At 41.7% G+C, this 22,161-nt stretch overlaps 1 protein-coding gene across 2 annotated transcripts in view; it reads right to left on the bottom strand.

The window, feature by feature from the left end:
- ibtk (inhibitor of Bruton agammaglobulinemia tyrosine kinase) overlaps positions 1–22,161 on the bottom strand; it is a 59,248-nt gene that overhangs the window by 19,407 nt on the left and 17,680 nt on the right. Inside the window, exons 5-15 of one of the 2 annotated variants that reach the window (XM_080754141.1) lie at positions 15,163–15,273; positions 14,189–14,359; positions 9,203–9,320; positions 8,331–8,511; positions 6,759–6,882; positions 6,473–6,650; positions 6,143–6,302; positions 4,169–4,547; positions 1,082–1,347; positions 480–566; positions 93–175 (exon numbers count right to left, since the gene is read on the bottom strand). In XM_080754141.1, coding sequence (XP_080610267.1) covers positions 93–175; positions 480–566; positions 1,082–1,347; positions 4,169–4,547; positions 6,143–6,302; positions 6,473–6,650; positions 6,759–6,882; positions 8,331–8,511; positions 9,203–9,320; positions 14,189–14,359; positions 15,163–15,273 — 1,858 coding nt within the window. The remainder of the gene's footprint in view (positions 1–92; positions 176–479; positions 567–1,081; positions 1,348–4,168; positions 4,548–6,142; positions 6,303–6,472; positions 6,651–6,758; positions 6,883–8,330; positions 8,512–9,202; positions 9,321–14,188; positions 14,360–15,162; positions 15,274–22,161) is intronic. The other variant, XM_080754142.1, reaches the window with a different exon arrangement.

Below are 22,161 nucleotides of genomic sequence, written 5' to 3'. Positions count from 1 at the left end.
TTGAGATCCCACCGTATTAAATAAATAAGGTAAATCCTGAGTGGATCAGTGCTTTCGTAGTTGCAGAGGTGGAAAACAAAAGTGGTCCTTACCAAGCCTGGCACACAGCACACTTTTGTGGCAGGGAAATTCCTTCCCATCATCAGACTTTAGTGTAACATCACAAAGGTAGGAGCTGTAGAGAAACACACATAAATCCATATCAGGGGGGCGCCGGCGCCCGCTGGCCTGGTGGTCAAGGCGCATACCACATACTAGGCTATGATGCCTGCTGGCGTCGCCGGTTCGATTCCCGATCCGGACGACCTTTGCCACATGTCATTCCCCATCTCTCTCCCCATTTCCTGTCAGTCTACTGTCCTATCAATAAAGGCATAAAAAGCCCAAAAACAAATCTTTAAAAAAAAGAAATCCATATCAGGGAAGGTTATGGAGATTTATTTTTAAAAGCCAAAGGACATTAACGCATTAACACTAACCACTTTTTCTGGTTGAATTTGGGTTTGTTGCCATTTTTCTTGTGTACAACGTTGACCATTCCATTTTCGTACTTGACTCCATCCAGACTGTCAAAGAAGAAGAAAGCAAACATGATGATTAAAATCTAAATAATCTCAAATGGCATGCTTCCTCCAGGTTAAAGCAGTGGTTCTCAACCTGTGGGTCGGCACCCCCAGAGGGTTATTATTATTATTTTGGAGGGTCCCCAGATGATTAGCTTAATGTGCAACATTGTTTTCTCACTCAACAGTATACAAACCAACATGAAGTTTAAGTGTATAGAGGGTATCTGCACATTTCTAAAGTGACAATTTAAGGACGTTTTAATACCTCTAAAATGACAAATTAAACATTGGCCAAATTGTCAAATGGCTGAAATTGTGAAAATAACCGATTTACATGCTCACAAAAAAACGCCTCGCAAGAACCTTGTTATACAAAATGTAATGCCTCAACTCTTAGTGCTTGTTAGAGTGTGGGGATCCCCAGTTAAAATATGATTATTTTGGGGGTCGCGGCATGAAAAGGTTGAGAACCACTGGCTTTAATGCATTGTATTAAAGCATGTTTGCCTCCTCACCGTGCAGACAGACTGCCCAGGCCCAGCTTCTTTGCGATGCCCTGTAAGGTCTTAACGGGGTCAGCAGTCGCTCCCTCATTGGCTCCGGTCTTGTCACCTTTGCCTCCCTTTCCCTTCTTCCCAGGCTTGGTGCCCTTGTTCTTCACCTTATCCCCGTCACTCTTGGCTGTGGGTGGCAGGGAGTGGTAGACGTCAAAGGCAGATCGGCCTCTCAGGTCCAGGTCCTGCAGGCTGCTGATGAGGTTTCCCTGTAGGGGGTCCTGGGCCTGAGAAAACACAATGACACAGTATATTAATTCATTACTTAATTAATTCAGGGGGTCTTCAACGTTTTCAAGCCAAGGACTCCTTAGTTGAGACAGTGTTAATTTTACATTTTAGTCTTAGTCTAGTTTTAGTCTTTTAGTCTTAGTGTTTTGGGATTAGTCTTAGTCTTTTAGGCTAAATATAACCACATGAACAAGTAATTTGTCTACAGTCTGTTACTCTGTCAGTGCAATATCAAAAAGATTCAGAAAAAATACAGAGCAATTCTGAGTTCTCAAAAAATAATAAACAAAACACCATCTTGGCTGTAATGCCATTGCAACTTAATATATAGTAGCAAATACAATACTTATGTTAATGTTCAAGTAAAACTGCTATGGCTAGGCTACAATGCCTATGTGTGCCACTGCCAGGTACAACATCTCTGCTCTGCAAATAATATAGTAACAATCAAGACTTAGATTTAGTCTTAGACTTTTTAACACACATTTAGTCTTAGTCTTCTGAAATTGTTTTAGTCTAGTCTTAGTCAATTTAGTCTAAAGACTAAGTCGACTTAGTCTTAGTCTCTTTTTTAAGTCGAGTTAGTCTCTTTTTTAAGTCGACTAATTGTTGACTAAGTCTTAGTCAACAAAATTAACACTGAGTTGAGAGAGAGAGATGAAGCAGGGACCCCCACAACCTTTTCATATATTCCATATAGTTTCATCGTTTGACAGCACAATCATCAATGTATTTTGGATTTGTGTCAATTTATGTTCTTCTCAGACATTTAACCACTTGAACTGTCAATACTTAATACACCTGACCTTTCACTCTGTACTTAGCCTGCTCTTTTTCCCCTTTGCACCAAACCTCTTTGCCGAAAATAGCCGATCTACAAGCTCACAACACCTTGCAGTGCAAGGCGTTGTGATCTTGTAGATCTGCTATTTTTGTCTAAAGTTCTCCGAAAACCGATGCTAGGGTTCAAGTGGTTAACCCTTTCAGTGCCCAGAATCACCACTAGAGGGCGCCCAATGGCCATAGAATCCACCATAGACATACGCTGTATATGCACAAGCCGTGCGCAGCCATGACGCGCCTGAACACTTTCCTTTGTGCATGAACAGGAACAGGATGAAGTTAGCTTGAAGTTAGCTATTGGCTACCAAGCATTTTAGAAGCCCTATTTTCGGCGATTTAGCCGTGATTAAACCTTGCACACCTCATGGATATGCATGGAACAGAGAAAATGAGCTCTAAAGATCCTGGATTGCATTGGAGTGGATGGCAAATATCCGCGGCGCGACACTCTCGCGGGCCGTGTAAACAGATGACGGCCGGCTTTTTTTTTTCTTTTTTTTTAAAGCCGAACAAGTTTGGGATCGGCACCCCGAACGTTATTAAGGTCCAAATAAAGCCGAACTAGTTCGGGATCGGCACAATAAGAGTTAATATAAAAAAGGCAACAAATAAAGTCTACCACCAAAAGTTTCTACCACACAAAGATTTGGAGGACCCCCTGTATACCCCCTGGGGGTCCTGGACCCCCTGTTGAAGACCCTTGAATTAATTAATTAGGAATATTTGGATGCCGATACTGGCACCCTGAATAGTATTGCTTGAGCCCTTTGGCTCAAGCAGTGGTTCTCAAACCTTTTCATGTCAAGGACGTCCAAATTAATGTATTTGGCCATGCCCACCAGGGCAGGAATTTCAGGGAGTCCATGAAGGCCATGGCCGTCGTTGCCCCTCAAAGACATGCCAGACCCTGAGGCCACAGTGGCCTTAATGCCTAGTGTCTCGTTCTGGTCAATATGTAGACACCAGTGTCTCACCGTCTCTTTCTTGCTATGTAGAAACCAGCGTCTTTTGTTGAGATTCCGAATTCAATTCTTAACTCCACAGTCCCCATCTTTAAACCAATCTTGAACTTTGATTGGTGGAGGGCTGAGCATGAATCGGATTTTAAATACTATTAATTATTTTCACAGCAGAATTTAAAATCATACGCAACCCTTAAATTCAATTAATTCTTTCAATGGACTAAAATATTGTCTTATTTGATGACCTTCCTGCCCTTGCATTTGGCTTTTGTGCTCTCAAAAAATGGACAACACTAAAGTCCAAGAGGCCTTTCCCCTAAAATGGTGACATTCTAGGCCTGATACCCACGGACCCCCTCATCTGATTTGTTTTGTGTGCCAGGGACCCCCATAAAATGATTTGTTGCAGAAATATTCCAAAGATAATCAAATCTTTTGAGATGTTCTGTAAATAGCCACTCACTCTACATAGCTTTTTTGAAGTGGTTTGATACTATATTAACTCATTTACTGGGGACCCCCTGGAACCCTCTCAAGGACCCCTAGGGGTCCCAGGATCCCACTTTGAGAACCACTGGGCTAAGGTATTGCTTGTCTCTATTGTTGAGGGAGACAGTTATAAACATTATTTTCATGTCCAGCCCCAGGCCCTATGTTTTACTACCATTTAATGAGATAAGTGTTTTCTGTGTAAAACTTGTTATCATGTTAGCTGTGGATGCCGGGATGGGGGTTCTTTCTGTCATGTTCAGCAATGCCACAAGATGCTCACAGCTGGAAGCCTGGCTGTCCTTGGGTGTAGAATGACAACAGCGAAAGAGGGCCTGGAGTGAGGGAGAAGTGGTTCTTTGGGGAGGATCTGAGAACTGACCATTCTGTATTCGGACTCCTATGAATAAATCTTATTTCTTCACCTTTTGCAAAAAATATAAAATATCTACAAGAATACATCATGAATAATACTTAAAATAATAAAAAGCTCCTCTCAACAACACAGATTAATTTTCTTCACCTGGTTCGGACTCTGTGGGGTCACAGGTAATTTGGGCCGGGTCCCGTCCACCAGCAGCTCACAGGAGTCTGTGTAAATGAAGTACAGAGCATACGCCAGCATCTCTGGGGGTATTTTGTCCAAGATGAGCAGGTCACAGCCCACTGCGTCCTCACTCCGTCTCACCTCGCCGTCCACTTCCCGCTCACTATTCTCGAGCGCAAACTGTTTCCTGAAGAACTCGGACCTCATGGAAAGGATGTACTTGTGGGCGGGGAAGGTGCGGTTTCCTGCCTGTAGCGTCACATCGTGGATGTTGTCCGTCTCGTCCACCTCCTCCAGGAGGCTCCGGAAGTGTTGAAAGAAGGAGGATGGAGAGGTGATGGGGATCTCAAACAAGCTGAGTGACAGAAAAAGGGACAAGTGTCAAAACAATCAGGGTTCTTAAGCCTTTATCTTGTTCTGCAGGACTATGCGATGCAATAATATGCTGATTATATATGTCCAAGTACATTGTTGGTAGTATTGTGTTCATCATTTTGTGTTGTTAGGATGTAATTGTACGAAATGCCAAGGTAAATTTCCTGTATGAACCTCCGGTTTGGTAATAAACTACTTTGAAATTTCAAGTTTTGGTTGAAGCCCCATATGAGTGAAATAATTTCTCTCAATATCACCTAAATGTCCATTACTTTTATTACTACAGCTTGTAAAAATAAATGGAGTGAGTTAGCAGCTTGCATGTGGTGTTGAGGTGAATCGCATCATTCCTTATTGACTTTCACTGCTAACAAACGCCCATGGCAGGCTGGCGGCAGCCTTTCCAAAACAAAATAGAAGTGGAATTATTTTTTTAATAGCCAGTATAGCGCTTGATGGGTTTTCTAAGCGTGAGGCACACCTCGCTGGTGAGGCGCCAGAGCATTTCAGAGGTGGCACAGAGAGATGTTAAGTGAAAGGAATAAACAACCTACAAGTTACTGTAGTTATTGCAGATTCACACACGATTGCAGCGTTTTGTATCATCTATCAGTTTGGCTAACTGTGACATACAATCAATGAAACAAGCAGCACTTTAGTTCTTACTTTTGTTTCTATTACCGCCCTCCTACTCCATGCTCTCATGCTCATTCATTTGTAATGTCATGTGTGCGTGTGTTAACTTAAGCATGGCAGTGGCACAACTCGTAGCAGTGTGCTTCAATTAGGAGTTGAAAGTGATGCATTGTCTGTTCACAAGGAAGAGCCTCGGTGGACCTGCCTCTTTCTTTTGTCTCTCTTACAAATTGGCTGGTGCAGATAGGCTTTTCAAGCGTGAAGGGGGATGAAACAAGACTCAAAATGAGTGGCATTGTTGTCTGCATTTCAGTGTGATAATTAATAATTTTGATGACTGTTGACTTAATGCTGAATTGTCGCTTTCTGCATTTTAGTAGTTACATTAATAACTTTTAGCCGGGTAGCAATTATTCTTGCATGTCGCCCATTTAAACACATTTACTTGTTATACATTAGTAACCGAGTCATTCTTAAAAAATATGTTCGTCTAATGTCATAGGAAAGGGGAGCCGCTGTTGCGAGGCCCTTGTCTGAAGGGAGGCCACTGTGTCTTAGACTTTGAAAACCTCCGTTTTAATTATATCTCCCAAGTTTTCTCAATTCTGTTGTGAAACTTGCCATTGAGGGAAGTTACAGAGGCGCAAAAACAAATGGAGTGATACTGAAGCATGTCTACTTTTACATTACAAAGTTGCTGTTAGTATGTTTTTATGTAAACACATTTTCACATGTGGAACCAAATGCGAATAAATACAACATCAACAATGTAGCCATTAACCATTTAAACACTATAAACTACTTGTTTGACACCTTTGACCAGGGTGCCTAAGGGTCTACCTGTTTTTCTTGTACACCAAATCCCTTAGATTATAATTACTGTGACTTGCCCACAATAGGGACGCTAGGATTCATGTAGTCAAGGGGGACAGTACCTACCTGGTTTTAGGGTCAGACTGAAGGACTCCAAAATTGCGGCCTTTGGAGTCCAAGGTGATGCTGACTGCTCTGTGGACATTGGTGAGCTTTTCCAGGCGAATACGCTCATACCCCTTTCCAGCATCTGAGTGGCCACATACTTCCACACCACCATCTGTAACTTCAAGAGATGCGAGCATTCAAATCGAGCAGTAGTGTTGTGCAATTGCCACAACATGCAGCCGCCAAGCATTACCCAACCCCAAACTGTATTATTGATTCACAAAATCAGAACATCTTGTAACAGGTTGAGTACTTAACGGTTAGGCGAGATACTGTCTATTGCCTCACCTTTCTTCTCCTCGTACTTCTTGTACTCCCCAGCCCACACGCCGCTGAAGCCCTCCCCTTCCTGAGTCACAAACAACATGTTATTCTTGCTGAGAGCGATGTCCGACATGAACACCTGTCGCCTGTATGCCCACCTGCACTGTCTCACTGAGCTGCCCGAGGAACGCCAGCAGAACACCTTCACGACAGGGAAGGAGGGAGACAGAGAAACAAGGGAGATAATTATGAATAATTATGCCACGATCAAAAGCTGTTTTCCCCTCTTATACAGAGTGACAATACTCACTCTGCCAGCTTCATCCAGGGCCAAGAGGGACACCTTTTCTCCTCCTCCCTCGTTCAGAACCTGGGGGTCCACACGGTGATCCAGGGTTCCTCCAGTTACTAGGACCTTCTTGATGTTCAGTTGTCTGACAATTACAAGATAAAAAATCACACCTGTGTGAAGTGGAGCTGTGTGTGTGTGTGTGTGTGTGTGTGTGTGTGTGTGTGTGTGTGTGTGTGTGTGTGTGTGTGTGTGTGTGTGTGTGTGTGTGGATCATGTGTACCGATTTTTGTGACATTTGAAGAAAATATGTAGGAAAAGGAGCAAAAAGTGTGTTTTGGAGAAAATTCAAGATGGCGGAAAATCTATCATGGCGCAAATGGGCGTGGCCTATATGGGGAGATGCGTCATGACCCAAGGAATCCAGGGAAAAATATTTTTAATTTTCCGACCTACGGTTCAAGAGTTACAGGCCAAAACGTAAAGTGGGGTGTTATAGCGCCACCATGAGGCCAAATGACACAATTATTTTTTATTTAATCCTTGAAATCATTATGAACCTCCTCTCCAAGTCTTGAAACTGTAGCCCCTGTGGTTTGCGAGAGACAAATAATTGAATGTGAGTTTTTGCGATTCCCATTCTAAGTCAATGGGGAAAATTAATTCACTAATAAATTAATATCAATTAAACTATAGAACCTTTCTCTTAGAAAAGTAATAGCCCACGATTCCCGAGTAAGCCGGTCGATTTGACATATGGCGCGAGTGTTTGGTGGCAAAACTGTGGGACTAGTGGCGTGCCGAAGTTTAGGAAGTTCAGGCTACATACACACACACAGACACACACACAGACAGACAGACACACACACACAGACCCACCCACACGGCCACGTATAGGGAGCCTGTGTTTCACACAGCTCCAAAAATTGTTTAAAGCAGAAAAAAGCAATATCTTTGATAACAATGAATGAAAAGACCCCATGTAACATAGATTTGAGTATTGAGAAGCATTGACAATCCCAAGAAGTTTCAGCACCCTGAAACTTGTTGGGATTGTCAATGAGTTTATGAAAAAAGTAAACCGTAAGCTGGATAAAGCAGTAGAATGAGCACCCTCATTCTACTGCAGTATCCAGCTTACGGTTAACTTTTTGACCGTCTGTCAAACAGCACCAAACCAGTTTAATTTCCTAAGGGTTGAGGTGGTACAGTGGTTAGTTGATAATCTATGCGTTTGGTTACATGAACATTGTTCTAGTGAAGAGATTTTGCATTTATTATAGGTACAGTAAAGCATTTTTTTAAGATAGCCATTTCCTTTTGACCAAAGGAGATACAACTCAACCTAGTTTTGTCAATGGGGTTACGATGCCATCCAGATTTTCCCTGAACCACTGACCACGGAATACTTATTTATGCAGCTTTTTTCACAAACTGGCTGCACTAATTAACATAATTAAGAAATGCTGCTAGTCATATTGCAGAACAATATTTAACTATAGCATATAAAATAAATCCTGATTTCAACAGATTTATATACAGCACTAACATATACCAACAAAGTATAATAAACAGTCCTATTGTCTGTTTCACCTTGAGGCCAGCTTCTTGCATTGGTAGTCAGTCAGCAGGTAGACATCACCCTTCTCAGTCACAACCACTGTTGCCCCATTACTGGCAGCTGCCATGGCGATTGTGACATCCTTGTGGTGCAGGGCTGACACCTGCCGGGGGGCCGTCACACATTTCTCCCCATTGGGGTCCAGCAGGTACCCTGGTGGTGGGGAACGGCATAACAGATGACAGAGGGTACAGATCATCCAAGAAAAACTGGAACAATCAGATAACGGATTCAGATTCATCTACAGAAACTAGACCAGGTCACCTGGTTCTGCCAGACCCGCAATGAAAATCAGAATGCAAGGAAGGGGTGCAGCTGTGTATGAGTGTGTGTGTGTGTGAGTGCGTGCGTGCGTGTGAGTGCGTGCGTGTGTGCGTGTGAGTGCGTGCGTGTGTGCGTGTGAGTGCGTGCGTGTGTGCGTGTGCGTGTGTGCGTGTGTGCGTGTGCGTGTGTGCGTGCGTGTGCGCGTGCGTGTGCGTGCGCGTGCGTGTGCGTGTGTGTGTGTGTGCGTGTGTTACACACACACGCATCTGCCCCTCCCTTGCTCGGCTGATTGCCTTGAGTGCCGTCACCTGTGTGTGCACAGTGAGGAAAAGAGGGACCGACCGACCGACAGACAGACAGACAGACCGACCGACCGACAAAGCCTTTTGTAGGCCGACCCCCTGGGTCTGGCAAAAAGGTGCAACCCGTGCTGCTGCTTCTACCATGAACATAGACCAGAAAACTTTATTATTAAGTGAGACTGACCTACGTTACAGGTTGAATGAAATGTATGAATATAAAATGCATTCAAATAAGAATGAAACGCTAAATGGGTTGCTGTTTTAAAGCTGCAGCTTACCCAGCTGTCCTCCATTGAGTCCCATGGTGTAGACTGCCTCCCTGGTCCACAGCACTGTGTGGAACCTCCCGGCTGCCACTCCAATCACTCTCCTCCCCTTCAGGTTCTTACAGGACACCTGTACAACATTTTATACAGTTAATACAATTTTTGAAGCATTTTACTCAAAGGAATACAGACAACTACAAAGGCAGGTATATAATGATGAGTCGACCCTTGTAAAATATGAGTAAGAGAGCAAACACAGGTGGAAACCAGAGCTACCGGAAGCAGTAAAACAAATACGTATTTTTTATGTAGAAAAAGCAGAATTCAAAAAGACAGTTGTTTGCACTTAATGTCTGTGAAGACATAACAACTGAAACATATATCTCCAGGCAATGTTTCCCAGGAGAATGGCCTCTCAAATGCAAAGCATATGATTTCCTTTTTCTTTGTAAAAGAAACCTTGGCTCCTCAGTGGAAATGTATCCATCTGTAACGCTTAGAGCAGATCTGGACATTGTGCGGCCCTTTGGTTCACTCTGATCAGCCCGTTTAGGGTTCATGGCAAATTACAAAATAAACACATTTTCTAATTTTACCTCATGCATGGACTAAAGCTGCATTTTTAACAAAAAATTGGACTACTAAGTATTTATTTACTGAAGTCGGAGGTAAAGCCACGTGTTTAGTTTGCGGGGAGCACATCTTGCGGGGAGCACTGCCTTTTGGCCTGGCCCATCCACAATATTTTCTGTTGTTCATGTGGCTCCATGGAAAAAATAATTGCCCACCCCGTCTTAGAGAGTATAAAAATGTGATTAAATCAACTCTTACGGGTTAATTTGGCTACATCGGATTACTCTCAGATATATGAATATGAAGACATGAATTTTATAAAAGGAGTCGTTCCTGATTATTGACAGAATCAGGAAGTAGAGCACTAGGGGGTGTCATAGCTAAAACAAAGCCACTGAGGGATCTTGGTTTCTCTACTTACTCCAAACTATACCAGGCTTGTGTGTGTCCAGTGTTAGATTATGTAGGAGAGTACACAAGTTTACACCAACCCTGGCTATCATGGGGGATATGGGGTGGGAACCCAATGAGGTACGGTGGAGTATGCACATGGTACGTCTGTGGAATAGAATACTGGGTCTTAACCATAGACTGTAGAAAAATATGGACGAAATGACGCCATTGGTTTCTATGCAGCGCAAACGGCCCTTTTCCACGCCTTGAAATGGGTGTCGCCATCATAGAAATAAATAGAATTGTAATGCTACCAGAGATGCTATTGGCTGCCAACGGTCACGTGCAACGCAAGGATACTTGGGAGAATGTGTTGAGCTCTGCCGAAAATACAGCAGACGAAGAAGAAAACGTGGATCGCCCACAACAAGCCAACAACAACGCAACAACAACAACAACAACACACATCCTATTTTTCTACAGTCTATGACACAGACGGACCGCAGTGACAGTAAATGTCCGAATAACTTTTTAATTTTGCCACGGAGATTTGAGCACCGAAACGTTTGGACTCTGGAGTAGCCGCTGCAGCCGCCGCTAACCAAGCCTGGGTTCCCGAGGCTACCGCTAACCTGACCGGCCGTCTAGGACTCTGTACCCCGCATGGAAGCCTAGTTGAGGACTCCACTTTTGAAAGTGCCCGTGTAGTTCCGCTGGGTCTTATAATAATCCAGTTGTCCACTAGCCCCATATAGAACCTCACCCGTCGCTGCATACTGTTGTGTCTCGAGGTTATATGGGGCTAATTGTCCACTAGACTTTTCACAAAGCAAAGAGGCATTCGTCCAGAGAAATATGCATGTGTTTATTCATATTTATTAACAGGGATTTGTGATGTTTATAGGACTGAGGTTGCATTCATAGTTCATAGTGCATTCATAGTTCTCAGTCACACCTCTTAACAAAAGCTGACAACAATTTGACACCTATGTTAACAATGCGATTAATGTAGGAATGGATGCAATATGCATATGAATTGTCCATTGTGACTACAGTCTGTGATTGTGACATGCTAAGTAGCCAGCCTACAGTAGAAGAGAAGCTGGATTCACGAATGGATTCATGAACTAATTATTGAGCTGACATGCAGTATCGTGGGTTAATTATTCCGGGAGGCTAAAGAGGTTATTTCAATCAGCGATCGTAAATGCGCTTGATTCATGTCATTTGTTTGAGTTTTTTTTTTTTACAGTAGCAGGCCTACATCATTCAGCATATTCCTCCTCTTTGATTCAGTCAATTTCATTCTGGTTTATATTTTGGAAATAAAATGTGAGATCAACCTATGTCTATTTGTGTGCGTTCCTATGCAAATTTGTGTGACATTTGTATGTGTGAGTGAATGTAAGTGCTAACTTAGTTTGACGTGCTGCAGACTGTTCTATTGACAATTATACTGTAGCCTCAGTGTTATTTTCAAATGTTTTAATTAATACCATTTGGTGAGGCTAAATGTTGAGTGTTTCTTTTTAGTTTTATATTATATTATAGGCTATACCACTTTATATACGAGTGGTTACTTGGGAGAAATACATTATTACCTAATAGCCGTTCTAAACCTACAAAAAGCCAGATAATTGCCATAACATCACGTCGCCGAAGTCTGCTATGACCAACTTCAAATTCCAAAAGAGCTCCCGACCGAGATCTCCCATCCTGGCTCCAACAACAGGTATATGAGGTATGGCAAGAATTATACAGGATAGCAGGACATGCAACTTCATATAAAAAGTGCTGTTTTCAGTTTCCAAAATGTTACATGAAATATTTGATAAATGGTCTGAAGTAGGCCTATAAAGTAAGTCTGTGGTAGGCATATGATTGACAAATTATCAAGAATGCTATATGCCAATGTTAAAGAGGAGTTTATAAAATAATATAGGCTTCCCTTGGCTTAGAACATAGGCTATTTTGGCTGTAAGTGGCCACTAATATGTTGTCTGGTGTCGATATGTTTATGTAGGGCTATTAGCTTAATGGCATGCCATACTTGCACAAATCAAGACGAGAAAAAACAAATAAAGACGCATTGTTTTGGTGGCATTATATATAGGCTTGTTACACAATCGGGCAGTAGGTAGCCTTCATAATAAATAAATACCAAGTCGTGTATTTGTGGCTGATATGCCTATAAGAGTAAATACATTGTAGGCGAATTTTAATAGCTCTGGATTAAGCGTCTGCTAAATGTACATTGTAACCTGGGTTTGTATAATAGATTTATTTTGTAAAAATGTTTACACGCCGTTGTACAAAATAAACCGATCTAGCTAACAGTGCGTCGCATTACGACGAGTTGTTAGATCTGCTCTGCTCTGGGTAACCGAATTGTGCATCAGTGCATGCAGGCTGGCCGCAGATCAGTTTCATCAGAAGTCGGCCCCGCCCCCACCCTGCAACTTTATAATTTATTTTAAAATACATTGGACCAAATTTCGACAAAACGCATATGATGGTGATTGAAAGGCTAGCGATAACTAGCGATAGGAACCATAAAGTATTCATGAAAATGTTAATTAAGGTTAGAACACGAAAGGGGAAAATGAATGGGATCCAATGGTGAACAATTCTTTTTGCTATCGGCCGAGGGGGAAAACAGCGCAACTAGCGGCCAATCATAGGAAGTTTTACTTCCGTATTGGAGTCATTTTAAATCGGCAGAACTTGCCCCTTGGTCTTAACTCTAATAGAATTATAAGGAAGATTTTTGAGTGGGACATCTCGATTAAGGGTGCATGGGCTATGGACATGTATGATATTCTGTTGAGAGCTGGGTATGAAGACCATTATTATAATAAAGAAAACATACAGGGTATGGTAATAAAATAAATTATTTTTCAAAACGTAAAGGACAAATGGGCTCTAGACATATGGTGTAAACCAAAGCTCCGCACATATTGTGAGATAAAACACGTCTATGGTCCAGAAAACGACTTACTGTATAACCTTTCATAAAAGAAACGATCCTTATGTGCTCAAATCAGGGCTGGTATACTTGGTCTTCATATCGGGACGGGTAGATATGTAGGCACAGCTGAGGAGGATAGGTTATGTGGTTTGTGTGAGCTTAATTGTTTTTTATTGCCCATTCTATAATTATATTAGGCATTACCTTATCTTTAATAAGGTAGATCCAAATTGTGAATTTGTGTGGTGTGATGACTTGGAGAAGCTGAGACGACTGTTTCAATATGATATTTTTTCTTTTGCTTCATTTCTGGATAAAGCTTGGTCAATGAGGAGGGCCATATACATGTAAAATAGCATTGTTTTATTTGAGATTATTTTGTTCATGATGTATAATTTTCTCATTTTTATGGATTTGTTAATTTATGTGGGTATAATGTAAACACCGGAAGGACTACTGATGTCAGTTTACTTTGATGTCTAATGTGTCATATAATCCCATATGGGATGGGCCAAATTGTTGCATGACATGGAACTAGATTTTTCATTCATTCATTCTCAGAGCTAAATTAACTGATGATTTTACAGTCTAGTCTAGCTGCAGCACAGGTTGTTCTTCCTACTTGCCTTAAGTACCATGCATAGTAATACATAAGGACCGCAATCTACACTAGAAATGGAGGGGGAGATTTCTTCCGTTTTGGTGTCTGTTTTTTCTCCCTGTCCGTACGTAGGCTAACGGACAACACTCAACCAAGATTCTAAAGATTCTGGCAATGGAAGACATGGAAGATTTTAATGCTTGGCAACAAGAAGGTTAAAACCAATTAAAATGTACGTACGCCTGAACTACCTGTGGCTAACATTTGTCAACCGTGGGGGCAGTAGTGAGGAAAATTACTTTTCCTCTGCAAAAAGAGTGGAAAGATGTGGTTCTTCAACGTCTGTAAATATCAACCATACCTCTGGCGGAATTGGAGCGGAGGGCGGGTCGGCCCGCACATAACGTAGAGAAACTATGCATTCCGACTTAATTAACGTACGGAACTATAAACGGCCCTTTACCTGTCGAGGGACGGGTGCAGAGGCGGGTGGAGGAGATAGGCCAAGCTGATGAAACGTGTTGAGGCCAAAGGTGTAGACGTAGCCGCCCTCTGTTAGCACAACAGTGTGGTCCTTGGCTGCGGCTATCTGAGAACAGTGGTGGGACTGCAGGCCCTCCAACATACGAGGAACCTGTGCAGGAGAATAAACAAGTAGATCAGGCGTGCAACAGTTAATTGAACTACCGGTAATCAATTTGATCGATTATAAAACATATAAATACATTTTTTTAAATAGCATAGATAGATAATAGTAGATAGATGTACAAGACTGACTTGTAAATTCGGCTATTTGGTTGATTGATAGAAGACTTTATTAGAAGTTTGCATAGAAAAAGGTGCGGTTTCATGACGGTACAGTTCACTGGTACAAGGTCAACTAAAAGGAGATCTTAGAAAGCACTTGGCTTATTTACACAGGAAACCACTTAAGCATTTCATATAACATTGAATGATAGATGGATAGAACAGAGTACTATGCAGTAGATAGTCAGAAAAGAAAAAAAAAGAAAAAAGAAAACAATGCAGAAAAATATATACAGTAGATATTTACAATAGAAGGGTCAGGGGGAGGGTAAGGCTGGGCTAGGTTTGTTTTTACCATTTACGAGTGGCTGCCGCCTGTAAGTGGTTTTTCAGGGCAATTTTAAAGGATGTTAGGGATTTACACTCCTTTAAGGCCTTTGGTAAGGAGTTCCACATTTTGGTGGCACAAAGTGCTGACACAACTGACACAAACTTTTATATATATATATTGATATATAAGAACATAAATGTCAAAAATCAATACTGTAGCTGCCACCCTAATGGAGATGGGAATAAAAGGAGAACAATACATTTTTTAAGAAAGCACTAGTGAATGAATACTGATGGATCAAAAGCAAATTTTACTTCTAAAATAACCATGTAATCATTGACATCCAACAGATATCCTACCAGGTAAGTCTGTTCATCCCCATGGCCGAGTCGCCCTCCAAGTCCATGTCCACAGGTAAACACCTGGCCCTTCTGAGATAGGAACACAGAGTGGAACTTACACAGGACAACCTAAAAAGAAGACAAAATAAAACATTGGTATTTTATAATATTCACAAACCTTTTTTTGGTGGGGGCGTGATCCATTAACCCAATTCGTCATAATTATTATAGGCAAAAATTATTGAACATTTTGTTTTGCCATGTGACAAGTGTTTAACAAAATATTAAATATGGCTTATGTGGTTGAAACCATATTTGTCTACCGGTATGTACGGTAGGCTATGTGGTCTGCTAGTTTGGTTGGGATTGGTAAATAAACATACAATCATAGACGACATATTCGGCTATGTTTTTGTCATACTTAACTCATTGAGTGCCTATCCCGAATATGTTCGGGATATATTATCGCATACCAGAGTGCCTATCCCGAACATGTTCGGGATATAAAAAAAAAAAAAAAAAAAATGAATTTTTTTTTTATTTTTTATTTTTTTTTGGACCCCATCAAATCTAGTGAACATGATTTCAATCGCGATTTTGCATGTTCCACCCCCATACAACCCCATCTAACATACAGGGCAGCCATGTTTGTTTACATAACATGTAAAACATAATGGCGATTATCTCAAGAATGCCTGAACGGATTTCCAATCGGATTTTTTTGTTTGAAAGCTGTGAACAAACTGCACAAATCCACTTCAATGCAATCCAGGATTGCATTGGATTTTTTAGAGCTCATTCTTCTCCGTTTTTTTCCCATGCATGAGGTGTGCAAGGTTTAATCATGGCTAAGTTGACGAAAATAAGGCTTCTAAAATGCTTGGTAACCAATAGCTAACTTCAAGCTAACTTCATCCTCTTCCTGTACATGCACAAAGGAAAGTGTTCAGGCAAGTCATGGCTGCAGGGCTTCTGCATATACCAGCATATCTCTATGGGATTTTCTATGGCCACTGGGCGCCCTCTAGTGGTGAACGGGGTGGCACTCAAAGAGTTAATAAGTGGCCCGACATCATAATCCTGTCCTCAAATTGGAGGCAGTGATGCATATCTTTCCATTTTCCTGGCCAAGCCCTCATGTAGTAATAGTAAAACAGTGTGCACCAATAAAGCCTGTGGTACAAGTGGAAAAGCAAACATCATTACTAATACATTGATCCCTTCAAGCCCACAAAAGACCACAGGGATGCATCCTGGAGTATCACATTGATGGGGAGACACAAACACACACACACACACACACACACACACACACACACACACACACACACACACACACACACACACACACACACACACACACACACACACACACACACACACACACACACACACACACACACACACACACAAATGTGGTTCATTTAATTTAAACATGCCATTCTGGGATTAATATTTAACCCCCCAGCACCTGCAGGACTGAGCAGCGAAGACAAAGGCTGCAAAGGCTGTGCCCGTGTGTGTGTGTGTGTGTGTGTGTGTGTGTGTGTGTGTGTGTGTACAGCCCTGCCGGGGTCGTACTCTGGTCGTGAAAGGAGATCCATCTGCCCCCCGCTTTGCATTATGAAATTACTCTGCATCATAAGCCCCCAGGTCAGCATTAGGACCAAAGCATTGGGTTTCTTACTTCAGTAGCCAGACTACAGGTATGGTAAAACAGCATTTTGGTCAATTGTTCCCAACAATAAGAAAAAACTAAACCTGGTTGTGAAAAACGCATATGCAAATCAAGAAAAAAGCTTTAAAGGGAAATACCTTAAATAAATTCACTTTGTTTTAGATCATCAGGTGTCAGGTGGCATCTGGTGCATGTACAGTATAGCAGCGTGTTCACTAACCACAACCACATATTTTCCCTCCATCTTTATTCTTTTATTATAGCAGTTATATTGGTATAGTTTGTAGGCAGTTAGGCAATAAAATACTTAAAAATCATTTTTTCATTTTTTGTGAGTAGTGCTCACAACGTTGTGAGCTTGTAGATCTGCTATTTTTGATGACAGCGTCCCCACTCCTCCACAGGGCGGGTCTTGGAAAACCTTGTTGCGGTTAGTAAACTCGCAGTATATCACTGGGGCAGTGGCATTGGTGCCAGCCAACAGCCATAATAATCACACTAAGAGCAGCACCAGAATGTGGTATGAAATGAAACTATAGCCTGGCTGGCTCACCGAGGCAGGGAGTTTAACCATGCAGAGCCACAAATTACCCTATGCATGGATACAGTCCAAGTACAGTCCAAGCGTTTAACACCTGTTGCCCTGCACTCCCATTTACCCTACAGTGGTCACACTCTCACATTACTGTGGCCGAATCACCAATAAATGCCTCATTTCTTTGGACGCGGTGCATCTCTCTCAGGCAAAATATGACTCATTAATTAAAGCAATGGCTGTTTGTAGAATACAATTTGTATAACTTTTGTATATGCTGATTTACTTTAGAGAAGTGTTCTCAACATTGTTCTCTTTTTGGGGCCAGCACTCCCATATCCATTACGTAGGTAGGTCCCTTACTGTCTTTCCTGAATATTAATATTGTTGTTATTATATGGAAAGAAAGAAAGAAAGAAAGAAAGAAAGAAAGAAAGAAAGAAAGAACAAGAGGTCACTGGAATATATGTAGGTTATATATGCCTATTTATTTCAACTTTCAAAAGGATATACAGTAAGCAAATTTGCTTTGAAATTTGATGATTTTTTGACAGTTTTTTCTCTTCGCTAGAGGTTGCAGAGAGGTTAGTTTCAGCCATATTGCACCTGAGGCCATCAAGTCCAAGTGATTGCAGGACATTAATTGCATGATGATGACCAGGCTAAATTCCTGCTAAATAAGGCGCCGTTCACAGTCACACTGCGTTTTTGAAACGAGAATTCCGCAAAAGGAAAAGTCAGATATGCCTTCCGTTCAGACGACAGCGGCTTTCTCGGGGGTTAAAAACGGAAAGATCTTGAAACGCAGAGTTGGGTGGAACAACAGAAACGCAAGAAAGGACAACACACTGATGTCATGGCTCGCATACGCTTCCATACAGCCTACTGCAGCTCGGTGAGCCACGTACCATGGTGAATGGTAAACAAGGAAGTATACTCATCTATCCGTACGTCACCACCACCTAGCGAAACTACATGGACACTACATCATTTCAAGCCTTAATCTGGCTTCATTTATAAAAAGCAAAACGTAACGGCGATGTCCCGGGACCTCGCCGTTTTCTCTACAGAGCGTTGCAGTATGTACAGGGCCTAAGATATGTTGTTGGGAAAGCAAGAAGCAGCAGCCTGGTCTTCTCCCAGAAGACTGGCAATAAATAAGTCTTAGCAACAGGTTGGGAATGTGAATCTGTTCCTTGTTGATGATGTCATCAGTAAGTATTGCTATTATTTTGATTAAGAAGCATGGCATTCTCATCTGTGTTTTTACTGTATCTTCATCTTTAAGCTAGCATCTTAAGGCATTGTTGGCATAGTCATACACTATTTTGCAACAGTATTCTGTTAGTGAAGAGTATATTCATTGAAGGTCACAGTGTATGTTCTTGTTCACTGAATGAATATTTAGCAAGAAGATTTAGCATATTGTTATATCTGATTGGTGTGCATGTTTATCAGTTCTAATGCCAATATATGCATTTCTCAGTTTTACCCAACTCCAACTCACTTCAGTAAAGAGAATTTCCACCTTTGTAGATTATTTCATCAGACCCATGGCTGAACAGCTCCCGTCTTTTGTTAAGGACACAGGCCATTTAATCTCTATTTTGGAGTCCATGGCTACCTTACTTTCAGACTGTTTATTAGTGACATTTGATGTAGAAGCATTGTACACGAATGTTCCACATGTTGATGGCATCCAGGCCCTTGAACATTTTTTAGAGTCACACAGAACAGATTCCACACTACAAACCAGTGCATCATCACCCTTGCTGAATTGGTTTTGACCCACAATTTCTTTATGTTCCAGGATGAGTTCTTCCTACAACAGAAAGGCGTGGCTATGGGCTCCAATATGTCCTGTAATTTTGCCAGCTTATATGTGGGATACCTGGAGAAAACAAAAATCCTTAACCTCTTATCAGTTCTCGGCCCGCCGGCGGGCCCGCCGGCCGTACTTTGACAAACATTCACGTCCACGCAAGCGTGTGTTTCACCTAAACGGCATGTCGCATACCTATAGAAAGCCACGAGTCTTGTGATTACAGAGCTGCAAACCCTGTGGTTGTAGCATCAAAACTCGCATAAAAAGATATATTCATATTCTGTAGTTTTATCATGTCCTTTGAAATTGGGCTAGGTAAGGCTTCAAAATGTGGCCACATTGTGTTTTTCAGCTCCTATATGATAATAACAGTGTTATGTAGGCATCTATTTACTGAAAATATTTAGGCGAGGATTAAAAACCTGCTATTCCAGTAAGTTAAAACTTGCATTACTCAATGTCAGTTGCACACAGAGTGATTCTTTATTTCTGGGTAAAACTTCAAAATGTTTCCTTCAAAATGAGACCATGCCCAATGCATTACTCCAAATGGTTTAAAAACAACAATCAATTTACTTTGGGTACGCTGTGTATAGGCGTTTTTTGCAAATTATACAGGATTGTTAACAGGTTAATAATATAACAAACCCCTTTTTTCCGAATTTGTTGATCTACAAGAGGTATGTCGATGACATTTTTTGCCTATTTAGGGGCTCCGTTGATATATTGCATTCAGTTCCTTTTTAAATGCTTCCTCCGATCATCTTAAGTTCACAATGAACTATGATTCGGAAAGAGTTAGCTTCTTGGACACCTGGATCATTCACAAGGATGGTTCTTTGTACACTGATCTTTACACAAAGCCCACCGATCGCAATAGTCTTCTAAAAGCAGACAGTTGTCACCCGCTCCCACTAAAGAACAGTTTACCATATAGCCAGCTGTGCAGGATAAAACGCATTTGTAAAAACCCACATGATTTTACCATGCACATGCATACAATGGTTAACAAATTTAGGGATCGGGGTTATACTGAAAAGCAACTTCACACTGCTGTGGATAGAATAATCCACAAACCCAGGGCCGACCTCTTAAAGGAGGTCCCGAAAGACAATACCTCAACACCACTTTTTATCACCAAATATTCCAGAGCTGCTGAACTCTTCAAACCTATTTTACAAAAACATTGGCATTTATTCCAGTCAGATCCAGCGCTCCAAACTGTCTTTTCAACTCCCCCCAGAGTGGTTTTCTCAAGAGGCAGAAATTTAAGGGACTCTTTGGTTCATTCTGACCTCCCCCCTCCAGTGAAAAGCCTGCAACAGACCCTAAGTCCAATCCCAGATGGGAACTACAAATGTGGTGCATGTGCACAATGCAATAGTACCTTTAAATGTACTACATTCCAGCATCCCCATTCGGGTAAAAAGATCCCCATTAAGGGTATTATCTCCTGCAATACTAAGGGCGTAATTTATGTAATTTACTGCCCATGTGGCAAATACTATGTGGGCAAGACCATGCGCGCTCTTAAAACGCGCATAGCAGAGCACCGCAGCTCCATCAGGTGCCAAAAGTTAATCTATCCTGTTGCTGAGCACTTTCTGGAGGCTGACCATCCTATTTCTGCTCTCCGCTACATAGGTATTGAGAAGGTACCTGTCCCTAGAAGAGGAGGCGATATGGACAACACATTACTCAAGAGAGAAGCCTTTTGGATACATTTTTTGAATACTTTAATCCCAAATGTCCGTCATTGGTCATTCCAACCAGGACTTATCTCCCTCTACTCCCTTTCCCTAAACCCGGTTTCTTTGCAAACTCTAGGCTCCTTTTCACTCCTGTTTCTAAGTTATCTATGTGTGTATTGATACTTTGTCCTATTTTCCACAGACCAATACGAGTCAAACAGACAGATGAAACAGGTTGATGTTCCTTTATCTAGTGTAGTCTCCCAGTCATGAGTTCTTCACAAAATTAGTCCTGTTGATTGCCCCCTCCTACTGGAGAGTTTTTTGATACTGTGTCTTTTACTGTTGTATTTTTTACTCTATTCTATCGTGTATGTATATTTATACATCTCTCAGTGTTCTAGAATGGTTTTCCATATATATATATATTGTCGTTGTTTTTTAATATTTACAAATGAATAATGAAATGAACAGATGTACAAGTCACTTGGGCACACAAGCAGGTTTTTAGTCACTTCACTTGCCAGTGATGAGCAATTACCCACCCCACCCATGTTGATGGGGAGATTGAGGACACCTCCTTGAGATGACTCCACCTTTGTTCCCAGCCCCTATAAAAGTGATGTTTGTTCTGTCATTCTGTTAAACCCTGATGAAGACTGGCAACAGTCGAAACGTTGGTAAATAAATTATTTGCATCGTGGCTGAAGAGTGTGCGGCCTCTTTCCTCTCTTTCATTGTTATCTGCGTGGTCAGCACCTCACTCACTTAGGTGTGCGCTCCTCCTTATGTGCTTTCTCAGTAAAGAGAAAGTGAACATGAAACATCTTGTCAGCATGGTCATTTGGGGATAAGTTATGTGAATCTGAATATGGACTACAGCAAGGTGCTGGAGGTAGAGGACAGAACACAACACTTTGGCAGCCTCCCAGAATGGCTGTCGGTGGAGGAGCCAAAAATGTCTATTATTTCATGATGATCTGAGACAGGATTCATTTTACAAGACCATCAGAGAGATCCAACAACATGCAATTATTTTTACGACAAGTGCATCTAGGGTTGCCAACCGTCCCGTAAAATACGGGATCGTCCCGTTTCTGGAAACTAAAAGACGTGTCCCGTATTGAACGGATACGGACCGCTCTTTGTCCCGTATTTTAAGGTTGGGGGATAAATATGAATGACGGGATGATTTAATTGAGAAATTACAGTGATTCTGCCTGTCAGTGAGCTTCCACTTCCACTCTGCTCTCCTCTGAGACGACAAGTGCTGCATCCTTGCTGTGTG

This window comes from Nannobrachium achirus (genome assembly GCF_963921795.1).
Source record: "Nannobrachium achirus genome assembly, chromosome: 2".
In the NCBI taxonomy this organism is placed as follows: domain Eukaryota; kingdom Metazoa; phylum Chordata; class Actinopteri; order Myctophiformes; family Myctophidae; genus Nannobrachium; species Nannobrachium achirus.
Note: the sequence above shows the minus strand (reverse complement) of the source record. Positions and strands in the feature narration are given on the sequence as shown.